We start from the raw sequence: 16,967 nt of genomic DNA, 5'->3' as shown, positions 1-16,967 counted from the left end.
TTATTGATCATTTAACTTTATTAATATATTACACAAAAGACCATGATTTCTTGCACAGTTTGAGGATATGTTTCAAAATAGTTGCATAAGCAGAGTGGTTCATGTATATACAGTATGAAGATAATAATTTTATTCAAATATATGCTTACCAGTTGTATACAAAGTATGTACATCCTAAATAGCAAGACAAGTTGTTTTTTGTTTTTTTACAAACTAAGGATTTATTTCTTAACATAAAAAATTATATATTTGCTGTTTATCATATAAAAAGGGAGACAAACATCATAAGGCTGTAGTGAGTCAATACCATGCTAGTTCAGAGGTAGTTACATTGTATGTACATATTGCTAGCCTACTCTAATGTCTGTAGAAAGATAGCTACATCCCATTCAGTCTGTATGACTGCTTGCCTGCTTTTGGGCAGAGTTGCATAGTTGAGATGAAATCATGTAAACCATATAAAACTGTATGTGCGAACTGTTTTCTGTTTCAATTTCCTGTTGCTGCCACATAAAGAATAACATTTTTATAACCGTTATCACAGTTGCTGAGAAATATATCAGACAATAACATTTCTCTGCGTGAAAAATGTCAGCTTACTCTGGTGAAATGTCCTGGTGTGTTTGATGATGAATCCCTTTGTTTGAAACAGGCCTTAGCAATAGGATAGATAACTCCACTTAAAATATAACCAAAGAATTTGTAACCTCTAAATTGAATGTCTCATGATCACATTTCAGTATAAACATTTACACTACTGGTTCTATCTAAACCCCCCCTGGCTAAACCACTGATTTGTCTGATGCTGAGTTTTTCCATGTGGTTAACAGTTTTTCTTTGTCATATGAGTCCTCTGAGTAGTGTCTGAAATTGTCCTTTATTTTAACAGTCATGCTGTATTGTGGTCTTTCCTTTAATAGTCTTTATTTTGAAGGGAACTTTATGTTGCACTCTCCATTTTCAGAGGCACTTTGTTGTGTTCTCATAGACCTCTCCAGACAACTCTACTGTCTCTTTGTGGACTCATTCTGAGGTGCTTTAGGATTAATAACCCAGAGCTGGTCTTGCTGCTGCTGTTCGATTATGGTCCTTGAATGTCCATAGTGTCCCAGGTACTCAGGCAGCTAGCTTGGAGGCTCATGGATGAGAAGTGAGAGAGGGAGTCTTGGTAGAGTGATACAGAGGGCAAGTGTTACGAATCACATCTTGATCCAAACTCCTCAGACATTCATCGTCGTTCTGGCTTCCTCGTTCTGTCGCTCTGTCTCGATCTCTGGCAGCAGGAGTGGGTATCTGGCAAGGGATTAGAGGAACAGAGGAGGTAGAGGAGCAGTGGGAAAATCGGATTGGATCCAGACGGGGTTGGAGAGAGGACCCCCCACTGTACAGAGCATCAGCATCAGCAAGTGATGCCTGTGTCGACGAATCAGAACAGGAGCTCTTCTCTGTCTCCACAGAAACCAGTGAGTCCAGGGTGCGGTCCCGGCGTAGCTGTGGACGTGCTTTGGGGCGAGGCCAGAAGAAAAACTGTGATTGGTCTCGTGTGAAGAGGAGGAAGAGGAGGGGGTTGAGGCAGGCAGGCAGAGGCTGGAGAAGCAGGAGGACTGATTTTAGCACCTCTTCCCCCAGAGAGAGGAGACCCAAGAGGGAGCAGAGGGAGAGGAAAGCCACTGGTACATAGAGGAGGCCATTAGTGAATATCAGCCAGGCAACATGTTTGATCATGGCACAGTCCCACAAGCCCTCACACTCCCCCCTAAGTAATTCCCAGTAAAGGCGAATGTATGAACCTGTGACTATAAGCAAGCACAGGGTGTTCATCATAATGAGTGCCAAAGGAAAGCCTAGGGAGGATGGCAGTCGAGAGGATGGGGGTGGTAGGGGTGAGGGAAGGCAGAAAGGTGAGGAACCATATTCCCCAACTCCTACCAGTGGGAGAGAGGCCAGGGTGAGGGAAAGAGTGAGGCAGAAAAGCGCACATGTGCGTACACTTCCAAGGGATGGGGACTTCCCATAGGCGCGGGCACATGTCACGCTTACACCACACTGCACAGCTGCAAGAGTCAGCAGCAGCACACTCGCCTCAGATGCAAACACCCAGACCCATCCTGTTGCCTGACAGCCAGGACCCCCTTCCCACCGGGCACCATGGAGGCCAAACTCTCCCAGGGTGAGAGCATCCACAAGGGCCAGGGTGCACGTACACACGCCCGTCAGCAGATTGGAAGCACCCATGCAGGCCACAGTGAAGCGGAGGGGCGACAGGTAGCCAGGTGAGCCGAAGAGGGACAGGAGCAGGAGGGAGTTCCCCAGCAGAGACACCAGGGAGATAGACCACAGGCCCACGCGAACCAGCCAGCTGCCCAACAAAGAGTCACAGGGACGGAAAGGACCTGCAAACATACAAATCAGTAACTATAGATGAACTGTGAATGGTTTCTTATAGTTCCTTTCACAAAACAATCTGCACGCCAGTGTATAAAAGCTCGATCACATCACTGAAGGTGTAATTTGAGTTACCTGGCGTGGGAGTGCATTGGACACTGGTCTGTAGTTTGGATTCCTCTATTTCCATTTGGAACTCCTCCAGGTCAGGATCATCTGGAACAAAGCATTGTTAGGTTAGAGTCTGTTTTAGCTTGTGTGAGGTTTTCTGCCAGCTTATTCTGCATGTGTATGCACAGTATATGCATGTTGGATTGTGTGTGGCACTGGCTGCAGGGGGTTGGTGTAATAAGGGAGATGATCTAACATTCTTTTGCGCTGACAGAAAAAATATTTCTAGAAGATAATTGGCACTTGCATGAACTTTGATTATCATGACTGTTTTTCTAACAATTAAAGGTGAATAAATTTTAATCAGTGATATGCTGTGGTTTAATCATCTTTTGTTATTGTTACCTTCTGGTTCACCCAGCAATTGTTTATTTTCAGCTTTAATGGTGTAGATTTAATGGTTTTAATTTCAACTTAATTTTGGTTTATTGGTGTTTATATTTTATGCCTGCCACAGGAATGCATGGAGGGGTCAACACTCAAGTGTAAGAATGTGTCAGCTGCCAGGTAGCTGTGGTTTCAGCAAGGCACTGACATGTTTCAAACTAGTTTGTGTCAATTATTCAACAGTGAGCACAGACAAATGGGGCTCAGATTTCCGTCTATCGCCTCTCCCCTCGTGGCGGGTGTGTGCCATGTGTGTTTTATACTGTATATATGCTCACACAGATATTGTAAGTGTGTGCATTCTTACAGTGTGTGTCAACATGGATAGGGTACATGGCCACAGTCCTCTTGTGTAGGTCTTCATCAGTGTTGCTTTGCTCTGTATCCCACTGACTGGCTGGCTTGTAGCTATCACAGGATCCATATACACAGCACTGGTAGGCATAAGGCATCTCTATCACCCTGTAATAAACACATGGAAACAGTACTGTCAATTGAGCCAGGAAAAACAATGCTACAACAGATGGTATGTGTATGTGTAACAAAACCTTAAGACTCGGGTAATATTCCTATTATTGTGAGCTTGAGTATTACCAGTGTAGCTTTTAGATAAAATCTGGAACTGTATTAAAGCAACTTCTAATGCTTATGAATCTGTTTCTGGATAACTTCAAGGACAGGTTCACTTGGAGAAACATTTAGCTTTCTTAAGTGTGGATAAGTTGTCTGTTGTGTGCACGGTTGTATGCAAACCTTTGCTGTACATGTACAGTTCTTTTTTAAATGGCTGTCTGCCAGGAGTTCTGTTTTGGACAATGTTCTACAGTAATGCTAACATTGCCACTTGATCACTTGCCTTCTCCTATGCCTTTGAAGTTCACTCTCCATTTTTATTTCATTGCCCCTTTCCAGGCCTTCAGGGATCTTTGCAACAAGAATTTACTTGCTGCTGACAAATGCTTCCTCATTGTTTGAGTTCAATTCAGGAATGGCTTGCAGGGATACACTGTAATTAGTCCATTGTCAACCTTGGTTGCTGTTGGTAAATTGAAGATATTAATAGAAACTTCTGAGAGGAAGGATAATTGAAGGGATGGGACAGATGTTCCTTACAGCCACAGGACACACACCTGGGTAGGTTATCATCTTAAATCAATTTCTGGTGAATGGGAAACCAAAATGCAAAGTTCACGTTGGGGAATACACCCAGTATCAAAGAATAAGATGCATGTTGGTGTGTGTTTGTGTTACCTCATACGGGGAAAGTGATCAGGACTGAAGTCCTCGTATAAATCTGTGTTGCCCCTCAGTTTGAGATGGGTGAGACCACCCAAACCTGCAATGGGGACTGAGCTGAGACGGTTCTCAGTCAGGTCCCTGAGATAAATATAGAAAGAAATTGAGAAAAAAAACAGAAGGGGGTGAGTGTCAGATTAGGCCAAGCCAGTGTTTACAAATGTGTTTTCATTTCAGATATAGTGCCCTTGGATCCTTGGTAACAAAAAGACCTTGTTTCTTAGATGTTTTAAACTGTTCAGACAAGGCTCCCTATCAGATTCCCTCCACATAACACTTTTTGTCAGATGTAGTCTATCTGCTTGTTTAGCTAGGCATACTTCAACCAGTCTTCACGCAATAAAGCAGTTTGTATTGGCATGACCTGCGATGAGCCTCCTGGCCACACGGAGAGGTTTTTCAAACAATAAATGCATATCAGTATTCTCTGTAGACTCAGCCAAAGACAACAGGTTTTCTGTGGCAGCCACATTTAGAAAAGGAGTGTTTGTGTTAGGCCAAGGCTCTGACACACAGTTTAACTTTAATTAAAGTTACACAAATTTGGCATGCTTTGGCATATTCTTTCTGTGGGAAAAGAGTGACGTTGCTGAAGGACCAAGTGAGATGTAGAAGAGACATAGTGACTGCCATGTGTCTGTGTTTACTCACAGTTTGATCAAAGAGTGAAGCGAGGCAAAGGCATTGGGGTGAATCCACTCGATCATATTCCAGCTCAGATCACTGGCCAAAAAAAAAAAAAAGAAAGCGAACTGAAATGGACTGAAAGGAATTGGAAATACACACTGAATGTTGCACCTTGATCACCACTAGATGACAGTAATGGGTCATAAGTGTACATAGTTCTGTCTTGGCCAATGCTTCCCAACCTTTTTGGCTTTTGACCGCTGAAGAGGTGTTCAACTATGTAGTATTTCACATGAAAAAAAGCAAAAATCTGAGGAACAATTTTGTGTAGCAGAATTATGATTTGTGCTTCTTCTCTCCTACTGTCTTTATCATCTGATAAACTGCAGATATATTTTACAACCTCTTGGTGGGGTGCTGACCCCCATGTTGGGAACCACTAATCTAGACAATGCATTTCTAAGAAATATAATTCATGACAAGTTGGAGAAAATGTACAATTGTAACAAAAGTTGACTTACAGTGCTCTTAGAGAGGTGAGCTGATGGAAGGTTCTTGACTCTATCCTCCTGATTTGGTTATGCTGTAGCCCTCTGTTGAGGTAAATGCATATAGGCAAACATTGGTAAAATAGAAAATTTGGAGGGACACTGATAAAAATATTGATTTTGATGAATATGTGTGTGAGGTTCTGTTAGGGGTTGAAATACTCACATCTCTTGCAGTGCAGAGCAGTGGTAAAAACTGGGCAGATCCTCTATCTGGTTGTAAGACAGTTCCCTACGACAATACACAAAGCACACATAAACACAGTGACCAGCTGTGGATTTATAGCGTGGGAAATTATTGGGGTCACAGGATTATTTGGGTGAACAGTCAGTTGTGTGAGCAAGGCGATATAGCAGGACAATTATATTTTAGGGGGGAATTTGGGGTGATTGGATTTCATAGCGAAGTGACTGTACGATTGATTGCTTGGGGGCACAACTCTCCACAGTTGGGTTTTGTGTATCAGTTTTGTACCTCTTACCCCCCAACCCCCCCGCCCACCCCCAAGTTGTGTCTATGTACTCACAGCACTCTGAGGCGAGGCAGCTGCTCACATAGATCCAGAGGGAGAGCTGAGAGACCAGCTCGAGTCAGCGTCCTATAGAGAAAAAGAGAATCCTCTGATCATTGTTGAAGTGCAAGCAAGCGAAAGGATCCCCCAGTTCTGTGAGTCTAACTTGGTCAGACAGGGAGCTGTAAAGGTTCGCCAAACCTGTCACTGGCTGGCATAACTAGCCTACCCCTCCCAATCTCTTTTCTAAGTCTCTTGTTCTTTCCCTGTCTCTCCTGGAATCCTAAAACACACATATTCTCTCTTTTTTTCTCTCTTGGCACTCTGTGTGTCTCTCTCTCCTTCTTCTTATCTCTCTTCATTCTGTTTCTCCCACGTATGTGGACTCAACTGATTGTATCTCTGTCCTCAACCCAAGCGTCTTCTCGCATTCTTGTTGTATGCGGTGAAGCCATACAGTGAAATAATACTATGCGTGTCTGCGGTGCTGATGGTGTGTACGGGGATAAAGGAGACACTCACAAAATTTCCAGGCTGGTGGTTCCTTTCAGATCAGGAAACTCTCGAATCTGGGTTGCTCCATTAAGGGAACTGCAGTCAAACGGGGAGAAAAACCATCAGAGAACTCTCTCTTTTTCTTTCTCTCTCGCTCACTTACTCACACACACACATGCGTGTGCACACAGACCTTGTCTAACAGCTCATTTCAGCCATCAAATTTTTCCTCCAACATCAACACAGGCTGTTTTGGCTGTCTCACTAGACATCATAAGTCACACCATTCAACATGTTCTTACAACACACTCTCTCTTACCACATCAGCGCACAGCACAGCAATACGCTAACACAACATCATTCAGTAGGCCATTACACATGTCCACTCAACTCTCACTGCGAGGGACAGAGGATGATTTAAACAGTGTTTGGGCTAACTCACTGGAATGGTTTCTACTGACCGCATACTTACAGTGTGTGCAACTTAGGTAAGAACTGGAAAGCGGATTTTCCCACAAACTGGATGGGGTTCTCATAGAAATGACTGCAGGAAAAAGAGAAGAATAGGTTTGGACATTTTCAGATTAATTTGTTTTTGGGAAGGAGTTGTGTTGTACACAATGTTGGCATGAAATAGCAATGATGTGTTTATCTAATATGTGCACATTGTAGAATTAAGAGTAAGCATTAAGCTCACATGGTTTGGAGCTGAGGGTTTCCCACGAAGGCCCTCTCAGGGATGGCTTTGATATTGTTGTTATGGAAGCCCCTGCAAATATAAAAACATACTGTCAGTCAGACAGTCTATCAGTATGTGTCTGATTTTGTGTGTGTGTGTGTGTGTGTGTGTGTGTGTGTGTGTGTGTGTGTGTGTGTGTGTGTGTGTGTGTGTGTGTGTGTTTGGTGGAGTGCATTTGTGAGTGAGAGGCAAGTCGTATGTCCTCATGTTGCACCTGCCATTGCACAGCTGAAAAACATTTTTGGATACATGAGATGTAAACACGCACACATACGCTGTATCTGTGACACATATGCACGCTGTGGAACATCTGCTGAAGCTGAGGGAAAACATAGTTTGTGTGTATGTGTGCGTGCGTCTGTGTGTACGTGCAGGCGAGCGGGAGCGTGGGTGTGTAGCCAGCACCTGCTTAGGGCGAGAGAGATTGTATCCGAGTGCCACATTAAAATCACTTAACGGGATTACTTGGGATAACGCAACCATGATAGTCATGCCGGGCAGGTGTGTTTTCGCGTATGTGTGTGCGTGTGTGTACTCACAGTTCCTGAAGCTTGCTGAGTGTCCTGATGGCCACAGGGAACTCCTGCAGATCATTGTAGTTTAAATCCCTGAGAGAGAAGCAGAAAGATAAACACTCATGATTAAATGCATTGAAACATTAAGTCCAAGGCATGACTGAGGTTTTACATCTCTGCAATGGAAATCATAATTCATCCATATGTGAAATTCTGTGTGTGAGAAAGTGTGTCTGATTGCACGCGTATGCGTTGCCATTTCCTCTCCACTCTGAGAGGCAGACAGCTGTAGAGTGCGAAGTTTGAATGTGACCCCTGAACTTTGCTGCTCTGACCTGATTATTTAGGTCTGTGTCTGATTAGTTTCCCAGGAAACACTGGATCAAAACAACCATTGCTATAGTTGACACAGCTCGTATGCAGGTGGCAGGAAGGGGTCTTACTGTATTTCTTGTCTGTATGTAAGTATGTACTGCTGATGTGCTTGTGTGCATGAGACGTGTGTAGTGTGCATGGCTGTGCAAATATACACTTTAGAAAAATATGCATACTTTTACCAAATTAGGACATATGCAAGGGCGTGCATGCATGCGCGTGTGCGTGCTTGCTATCTTTGAAGATTCTCAGCCATACAGGTCAAAGGATATCTAAAAGTACTAAGTCACACTCAACTGGATTTGTTTTTATTCTTTTAAAGTAGCAAAAATGCCTTTGATGAAGCACTGATAGGTATGTGTGTTTTTCAGTGGATGTTTTGAAATGTTAGTCTGTCTGGCTCTGCTCTGTCTTGTTTGCGTATGCTGTTGTGTTTTCCAGCAGTCCTCTGGACGGCTCTTCGTAGTAATGATTTTATAATACACACTAGGGGTTGGGGAGGGTGCTGGTGATGCAGATGGTCTCTCGTATTTCTCATAAGCAAGGCCGCTGTGAGAGATTAACCCCTCATACCAGCGCAATCCCCACGTCAATGACACCTGTCATCTTATCCCGCTGAATCATCTGTCTCTCCCCACCGCTGACAGCCCAAACGCTTTAACACACACTATTCTGGTCTAGAGAGCTCCATCCTTCTTTTTCTAAGTCTCCAGTTTCCCTTCGTATCCCCTTAACCATGGCTCCCCTGACTTACACCTTGTTTCCTCACATTTTCCAGCATGGATAATGGCTTTTAAGTTGAGTGTTAAGCTGGCCATACGCTCAGGGGTGCACAGGCAGAAGTACTTGCTTTATCTGCACACACTTGCATGTGCCCACACATATGCTCATAAAAAAGGAACGGATAGTTTTTTACACTTCAACAGGTTGTTAAGCAGCATGCCAGAAAGCGTGTTTTCATCAGACCACCATGAATTTTGCAGGAGACACAGTTGCCCTGTCTCAATTTCTCTTGCTTTCTTTCGCCACCTCTTTCATAAGACTGTGTCAGTTTTCCTGCGGTTTCCACATCGGTGTGGTTAGGATCTAGTTATTGAAGCTACGGCACGTACACTCAAACAACTCTCCTGAAGCCACAATGAGCAATATTTGACCTCAGCACTGCTCAGCAATTACTTTTACAAAACACAGAGGAATCTGTTGATGTTACTTCAAGGTAATCAAAGAGGAGCTTTTCATCCTCACATTCCTGTCGTTCATTTGTTGGTTGTGGTTCTGAGGAACGATCAAGCACCTGCTGAAATTACCAGGACATTAATCATTATGACTTTACGATTTAGCACTACACTTCATTACTCTTTGGCACACTTGGTACATATGATTTATAAAAAGACATTAATTTCAGGTGTTCCAAGCAACACCAACAAACTCACACACAGAAAGAAGCAGGGCTGTAGTCAGGCACACAGTTTGAATTAATTGATGGCTCTTGCTTATATTACCTTTTTCAGGTTATATTTCAGGGAGGTTTTTTTTATATGTACTGAGGTTATTCTAAGGCTATGTGATTGTTGTAAACACTACTATATCAAATGAATGTTGATACTTGCTGATACTTTGTCATCACTATGCCTGAGTTAGTGTTTTGGGGAAACAGAGGAGGTAGTCATTTGGGCCTATGAAATTAAATTATTTCGGAGCATGCATGTGGGTTTGTGTGTGTGTGTGTAAGATTGTTAAAGTATCTTATATGTAATTTGCAACAGTAACCACTGTCCAAAAAGCATATGTGTGTGTGCATGTGAGTGTCTGTGAGTATGTGTATGTGTGTGTGCAATACTCACAGTGTCTCCAGGCTGTGCAAACCTTCAAAACATCTTGCGCCCATGCTCTGGATCTGGTTGTTATGGAGATGCCTGCGAAAAGGCCACAGATATTTTACAACAAATCAGAAATTTCTGAAAAAAAAAACTTTCTGAAAAACATTTCCACACTGCAGTCATCACCGCCCTGTTCTAAGTTAGAGGAACAAATAATTTCTCTGGTAACTTGAAAACCCACACTCAGGAGAGTTTTAGGTAAACAAATCAAGATGTCGCTTACAGTACAACAAGGGCGGAGAGGTTGGTGAATGAATAATCTGGGATGTGTGTGATCTGGTTGAGGGCCAGCGTCATGGCCTGCAGGGAGGGCAGAGAGTCCAAGGCCGTCACTGGGATCTCCGTTAGGGAGTTGTCATCCAACCACAGGTGTCTTAGAGAGCGAACACCTCGGAAGGTCCCAGCCGGAACCTCAGACAACAGGTTAGCATCGAGACGCCTGCAGGGTGAGAGGAACTGAGCTTAGCGAGATAATCACCAAGTCTAAGTACAGTATGTTTGCTTATGTGCATGTTTATCCATGCTTGTGCGCGCATTAGTGGTTGTGTGTCATGGCATTGAAACACTTTGGCTTACAGGAAGGTTATTATGAGAATTACACATCCTTTATTCTGCTTCTTTCATCTTTGCTGCAGCTTCTTAGAAGTGTCTCATTATGATTTATTCCAATGCTAAATAAGCCATGTTTAGCTTCACTAGCACAGACATGTATGAAATGTAAGATGAGAAAAACACAGACACAAACGTGTAGGAACGATTGCGGTGAGCCTGTTTTATTCTACCTTGCTTTATTTATGTTGTGTAAAGCCTTCGGCCCTCAGTGTCTGGAAAACGGGAAATACAGAAGAGGGGAGGAACAGTTAAAGATGCACCTTCAGCTGTTCCTCCCTCTTTCACTCCTTCCCGACTCTTTCCATGTCTCGCTGTTGCCATTGGTCCCTGACGTTTCCACCACTCAGACACAAACACAATTTGTGACACTGGACACACACACATATGCTTACACACATGCATTTTCATCTCTTCAACCATACAACCTTTGTCCCCTCTGTCTCCTTTGTCTCTCACTCAATGTCCTCACCCCACAGGCAATGAGTATGTACGGTGACACACACAACCCACATAAATGCACACATGCATACACACTGTCCGTAGTGATGAATGATCCCCTCAGGGCAGAGTTGACAAGCTTAGACCACTTCCTCTTGCTATTCTTCTTTCTTTGGCCCTTCACTCTCATTCATTAATCTCCTTTTCCTCCCCCCGGCCCCTCTCACACTCACATTCTTCTTACATCTTCATTGATGCAATCCCAGCCACTGCAAACCCCTTTGCGTCTCACTCCTTAACTCTTGTTCGTCTTTCAAACATCCTCCCTTATCAATCTTCCACTGAGGTTCTTTGATTCTCGCGCTACAGCTCCTCCTCAGTCTCCTCACCCCTCAGAGGCTTCACCAAACAAACAGCATCATCAAAGTGAAATCTGAACTTGAACCCTGAACTCTGGGTTTTTCTCCCCAGGGAAAATTTCCATCAGGAGAGGCAACTGTATACACTGGCAGATGCTCACACACAGAGAAACACCCTCCAGCATACATGTAAATACACATGAATGTGTGTATACACACGCGCAGACAGCTTCAAGAAATTTTCATCTTCTCTACTTCCTGAGCACTTTTTTTTTTCAGTGCTAAACATCGTCCTTGTGCATCCTGTGTGCTCCAACTGTGGACATTGTCCCTGACCCAAATCACAGGATGAAAGCTACGGAAGACCCTTCAACTTTCTGGTTTGTTCTCCAGGGCAAAATAATAATTGCTCCTTTGGGTGGACCTGCCAGGTCTCTAGAAGGTCCAGACAGAACCAGGAATGTTCCACAGAAGCCAATAAAGCAGCAACTATTTCCTGTCCATCACATCAAAGTCCAAGGTACGATTACAGGAGAGAGAAATAGAGACAAAGAGAAAGTTCTCTTAAATGATCCAGGAGATCTGTAAACCTGCCTCCACTGGTTTAATTCTCCAGATGGCCAAAATTTTATACAACGGGGAACTCGGAGAAGCACGTTTCACTACTTCCATTTAAATCTATAAAAACAGGTTGATTTAATGCAGCTTATGGAACTCATCAGTGGTGATTACGTTGCTTAACCTGTGGGTTGGGACCCGAAACACGTCTGTGTGCTTCTAATGGCATCAAACTAAATAACAGCTCTCACACTGTGTGTTGTAATTAGCTTGTTCCAAATGGTGAGACTTTTTTTTTTTTACCCAGTTTCAGTTCTCTGCTGACAAAAAGGATTCTTTTCCAAGATTAAGTCATGATTTATTTTGGATGAAAGCCTCCTTTATACATTTATGCCAATTTAAAACCCGAGAGCTGACTCAGATGCTGTGTCTCTTTCTTTTTACCTGGTGTGTTTTATGTCAGCGAGAGGCGCCGACAAGCTTCACTCTCCAAAGCCTTTCCAGTAATCTCTCTCCGCTGGGCTTATCATTACTGTAATGACAAGGTGCGTCTTCATACACTGGCTCAGTGTGTGCAGTGTGTGTGTGTTTCAGTACTTGAGACAATCTCATATGAAGAAATTAAGAGAAGACCACACACACGCCTGTGCGCACACACACACACACACACACACACACACACTCACATTCACAGACCGAAGACAGACAGAGACATTATCGTGACAGTTAATTGTTAATTCAGACATACGCACATTTGCATAAAGACAGCCTGAGTTTTAGAGCCTGCCTGTGAGTACAGCATGTGTGTACAGTGTGTGTGTGTGTGTGTGTGCAGGCTTGGTGACTGTATTAAGGGAGAGAAGGCCTGCTTTATACCAGACGGGGAAACATCGTAGGTGGTAGAGGAGTTACATGTGCACGCCCCTCCTATGTTACAACTCCAGCAATTTGAGTGTGTCTGTGGGATGACGGAAATGGCTTTATAGATATTTACAAAGAATTATTAATTTGGAAAGCAGGGATGTGGAGAGTGTGTGCGGTACAAATTTTGGGAGAGACGGGCAGGGGTGAGGAATTACAGAGGTGGTCCACACGCACCCGCCCTAAAACATGCACACTGACACACACACACATACAAATGTACACTGACCCCACAGATGAGACAATTAAGCCACCAAACACTCTCATTAGCCAGGGGGATAGCAGTGTGGGTGGTGGGAGAAGAACGGAGGAGAGGAGCGGAGGAGGAAGAGAGGGGGAATTGATGGAAAATGGGGTTGTTTCACAGCTCATTGGAGATGCTCTCCCTGGCCTGCAGTGTCTGCTGTTTCCCTCATGGCTTCCAGATGCTACCATGAACTGCACTGACAGAGTCAGGCTGTGACTCCTACCATCAGGCAGTACAAAGCTGAATGAAGAACTATTGCAGCCGGCGTTGGGGTACGGTCTGTAATATGTCAGTGGTACTCTATACCTGCATTGCGGTTAGAGCTGAGATGTGTGGGTGGGTGGTCAGGGGATGTTTCTTTCCCTGCTGGATGAGGTAGAGTAGCATGATTAGTCTGTGTGTGTGTGTGTGTGTAAGAGAGAGAGAGAGACTCACAAGGACAGTAGGTTGGGTAGGTCCCATGGAGCATCATCAGGAAGTCTCTCCAGCTGGTTGTTTTGTAGCATTCTGAAAGGCACATACAGATTATTAAGTTATAGGTAATACTGTATGTCTGTAGGTGATAGAGTGTACGCGGGGTGCATGAGGGCACATCAGGCAGAACAAATAATTCCATAGTGAGGGAAATCTGACACAAGAAGGAAAGGGCCAGTGAAAGCTTGAAGCAGAGAATGAAGGATAGAGGAAAAGAAAAAGAGAAGCTCCTTGGGTGGGCTGCTGATGTCATTCTCAGAAGAATGGAGCAAAAAGCAAGGAGGAAGTGGGGAGCAAACAATAGTCCTCTCTCTTTCCTCTCCCTCCCTCTCTTTCTCTTTCTTTCTCTCCCTCTTTCCTTCCCTCCCTTTAAAGTTTGTATGGTGACCAGTCATCTGACATTAGCACACGAGGCTCATAGTCTCCAGTGTGTCGCTGTCAGCAGCGGCGTTATGCCTTTGTCTTGGCATCATGGTGCCACAGTAGTCTGGGTTTCTGAGTTTACTATAAGATTAATACATGATAAGAATTTTGTATATTTTTTATATGCGAGTGTGAAACAATCTTGATGCCTCTTTGTCTAAGGTTTTGATTTTGCATTCATTTATTTGGCTACAAGTGCCTTCCTGTAAGGGCCTTGTTTATCTATATTTCTTTATATATATATATTTATTTACGTGTGTCACGTACTTTAGTGCACTGTATTTCACACCAGTCCCCTGTGTAAGACATGATGATCGTTTCTGCGCAGAAAAAAATGCTGCTCAGGTTTGAGAGGATCAGGGGAATGTTTCCACTGGGATGACAATGCCATGATAAATACACTGAATTGAGTCTTTTCCTTTTTCAAAGAAATTCCCCATGGGGATCTTCCCTGTACTACACTCTGGGTTCATAACCTTTCTTCTCTGTCTCTGTGTCTGTGCATGTGTGTCTGTTATATTGACTGTATATAAAAAGGTATATGAGAGTCAGCGGGGACCTTGCAGTTACCCCGCACTAGGTCTGCAGTCCATTTGTGTTTCACATGGCCTGACTTTAGCTAACATATTGAAGAAGGAAACCAACATCTCAGCCGCTCTGAAGTCAGTAAGACTGTCCAAAGCTTGCTTGGGTGCTATAGTGTGAACCATGAATGCTTGCAGACGTGTAAGGACTCAGAATATGTGTGTCCATCTGCAGTAATGACATAATAGCCCAGGATTCATGGCTGGTTCACTCATTCATTCTGTCTTGGTGAGTTTCACAACATAAGGTGAAAGAAGATCGACTTGTGTGCCTGGTAATCCCCCTAGATTCCCTCGAGTTACAAACCACAGTTCTCTAGCTAGGTTTATATTTTGCGGCAGGGCTTCTCAAACTTTTCTCAGCCAGGGTCCAAAAGGAACTGAGTTGGTTGCCAAGGCTCATGAAAACCTCCTTAATACCCTTGTCTTGCACCCACTAGAAGAATATCCACCACTCATTAGATGCCGCACTCACAAGTCAGAAGGTACTATGGTTTTTATGGTTGCTTTGCACTTTTTTTGTGATTTAATACTTTGCAGCAGCGCTAACAGTTGGTGGCCATGGATCATAAGGCTATGAATACACCAAGAGAAATGAGGTGTTAAGTGAACAGCTTTGAGTGGCTTTTTTTTTTTAAGTTAATTTCTTTGTCACTGTAATCTCGGTGGGTGGTGGGACTGGGAGGTCCCTGCATTACACCTGTGAGGGTGTGTATGTGTGTGTATGCTTGCAACTGAAACAAGGCTTGTTTGGGAATGAAGGAGCAGCAAGCAGGGCAGGTCTCCCCCAGCCCATAAACTTTAACTGCAGTTAATGGTGCATGGCCTGTGTATTTTATTCAAGGCGGGAGCCCCCCCCACCCCACCCCGCCCCGCCAAAGGCTGGAGTGGAACAATCCACCTGGGATAAGGACTGAACCACGAGAGTGGGGTAGGGAGGGAGAGAGGAGGAGGAGGATACTCACAGAACTTTGAGGTTGTGGAGACCCTGGAGAGCATGGCCTGAGATATACCTCAGCTGATTCCCTGAGATACGCCTAGAAGAGAAACACAGAGATCAAAAAGGAGAGAACAAAATATAAAAGTGAAAAATGTATGAAATGAAATATAAGAACATACACAAAAAATTTACAAGTCTCTTGAGAGACGTTTTGCCTTTTGCTTTATTCTACGTTTTTGGATTGAGCTGTGACATGACTTCATCCTTGAGTTCCTGCTTCGGGGTTACTGTTGGGGCAGAATGCAAATAACAATATTCTATTCCATTCAGTGTGGTTGCTATTGGCCCAAAGCACACCCTGAAACCTTAACCAATCCTGGGAGCTCTGATGAGTGAGTAAAGAGTGAATTGAATGAGACTGAGACTGGGTCAACAAGTGCAGCGTCAAAGTATATTTGCTTGTGCGTATGTGAGTGTGTTTATGTGTGTGTATGGAGTAAGGTGTATACTATGTATCTGCACATGAGCTCATGTGTGCGCAGTGTGAATGCATGTGCTATTTTCCATGTCCTTGAGGTAAATTAGGCTTGTTCTGAGGGGCCTTGAGGACAGCGAGGGAGAAAAACCACACACATTCACACAGGCAATCCAATCAGTTTGTTTATCAAACACAGCACCTAATGGTCATTTGTGAGTGTGTATAAGATGTCCAAATAAATAACATTCAGTCCAGCAGAGTAACTCTCAAGGTCATGAGCTGGAAGCACAGTTTAAACACAGATTTGGTCTTCACAGCTCAAGACCACCCACTTTTATTAAACACACACACACAAGTTAAAAGTTACTTACTGGCATCCTGCTCCTCACACCGTTGCTCAACAGGTGACATTTGCCTGACATTTCAGCCTGCTCCTAAGCACCCTGCCTCTGGCTGAGTTTTTCCATCGGTGCTAGGATATTGAAATATTGATATAGAGCACTGTCTGCCTTTTCAAACCACTATCATCCAGATGGTAATGGACGAGGGCTCCCAGCAAACTCCCTCTGACATCTGATACTCATGTCAACACGTCTCAGGCTGATTACTGTGCAGTGGCAAACCACACAACCCCACCTGCGCCTGCCAAATCTCACACTCAGCCCAGTTTAGAACTCTTATAGAGCTCATATTTATCAACACAACCACACACCCACCCACATATACACATAGATGCACACCCACACCGGCATACTAGAATACAAAATGGACTGATCGTTATCCAAGCTATTATGGTGGCATTTAGTTATGCCGCTCAAACCACAGTCAAAACTCATTCAAACAGACTTTGACTGCACCACATGATGTCTCAATATTTTCTCAGAGATGAAAGGCATTGAGGACAGAGTTGATCTGTAGTGATTGCCGCACTTTGACCCTTCAAATTCCAATATTCATTCTTGTTTCGAGATAAAGGATTTCATTTTCCTCTTAGATCTGATTT

General features: G+C 43.8%; 2 protein-coding genes across 3 annotated transcripts in view; one reads left to right on the top strand and one right to left on the bottom strand.

Moving 5' to 3' along the window:
* Window positions 1-7: 7 nt before the first annotated feature.
* The window catches only part of LOC121189620 (leucine-rich repeat-containing G-protein coupled receptor 6), a 36,751-nt gene continuing 19,791 nt past the window's right edge, over window positions 8-16,967 (bottom strand). Inside the window, exons 3-18 of the mRNA XM_041049943.1 lie at window positions 15,512-15,583; window positions 13,501-13,572; window positions 10,154-10,369; window positions 9,895-9,966; window positions 7,700-7,768; window positions 7,119-7,190; window positions 6,894-6,965; window positions 6,449-6,517; window positions 5,942-6,013; window positions 5,581-5,646; window positions 5,388-5,459; window positions 4,891-4,962; window positions 4,195-4,320; window positions 3,251-3,405; window positions 2,521-2,601; window positions 8-2,393 (exon numbers count right to left, since the gene is read on the bottom strand). Coding sequence (XP_040905877.1) covers window positions 1,138-2,393; window positions 2,521-2,601; window positions 3,251-3,405; window positions 4,195-4,320; window positions 4,891-4,962; window positions 5,388-5,459; window positions 5,581-5,646; window positions 5,942-6,013; window positions 6,449-6,517; window positions 6,894-6,965; window positions 7,119-7,190; window positions 7,700-7,768; window positions 9,895-9,966; window positions 10,154-10,369; window positions 13,501-13,572; window positions 15,512-15,583 — 2,614 coding nt within the window. The 3' untranslated portion in view covers window positions 8-1,137. The remainder of the gene's footprint in view (window positions 2,394-2,520; window positions 2,602-3,250; window positions 3,406-4,194; window positions 4,321-4,890; window positions 4,963-5,387; window positions 5,460-5,580; window positions 5,647-5,941; window positions 6,014-6,448; window positions 6,518-6,893; window positions 6,966-7,118; window positions 7,191-7,699; window positions 7,769-9,894; window positions 9,967-10,153; window positions 10,370-13,500; window positions 13,573-15,511; window positions 15,584-16,967) is intronic.
* LOC121189849 (transcription factor Spi-B) overlaps window positions 6,781-16,967 on the top strand; it is a 51,817-nt gene continuing 41,630 nt past the window's right edge. For both annotated transcript variants that reach the window (XM_041050330.1, XM_041050322.1), the window contains exon 1: window positions 6,781-6,909. The gene's annotated coding sequence lies outside the window, so the exon portion shown is untranslated. The remainder of the gene's footprint in view (window positions 6,910-16,967) is intronic.

This window comes from Toxotes jaculatrix, chromosome 2, assembly GCF_017976425.1.
Source record: "Toxotes jaculatrix isolate fToxJac2 chromosome 2, fToxJac2.pri, whole genome shotgun sequence".
NCBI classification, from domain to species: domain Eukaryota; kingdom Metazoa; phylum Chordata; class Actinopteri; family Toxotidae; genus Toxotes; species Toxotes jaculatrix.
The sequence above is the reverse complement of the archived record's forward strand: the minus strand, read 5'-3'. Positions and strand labels throughout refer to the sequence as shown.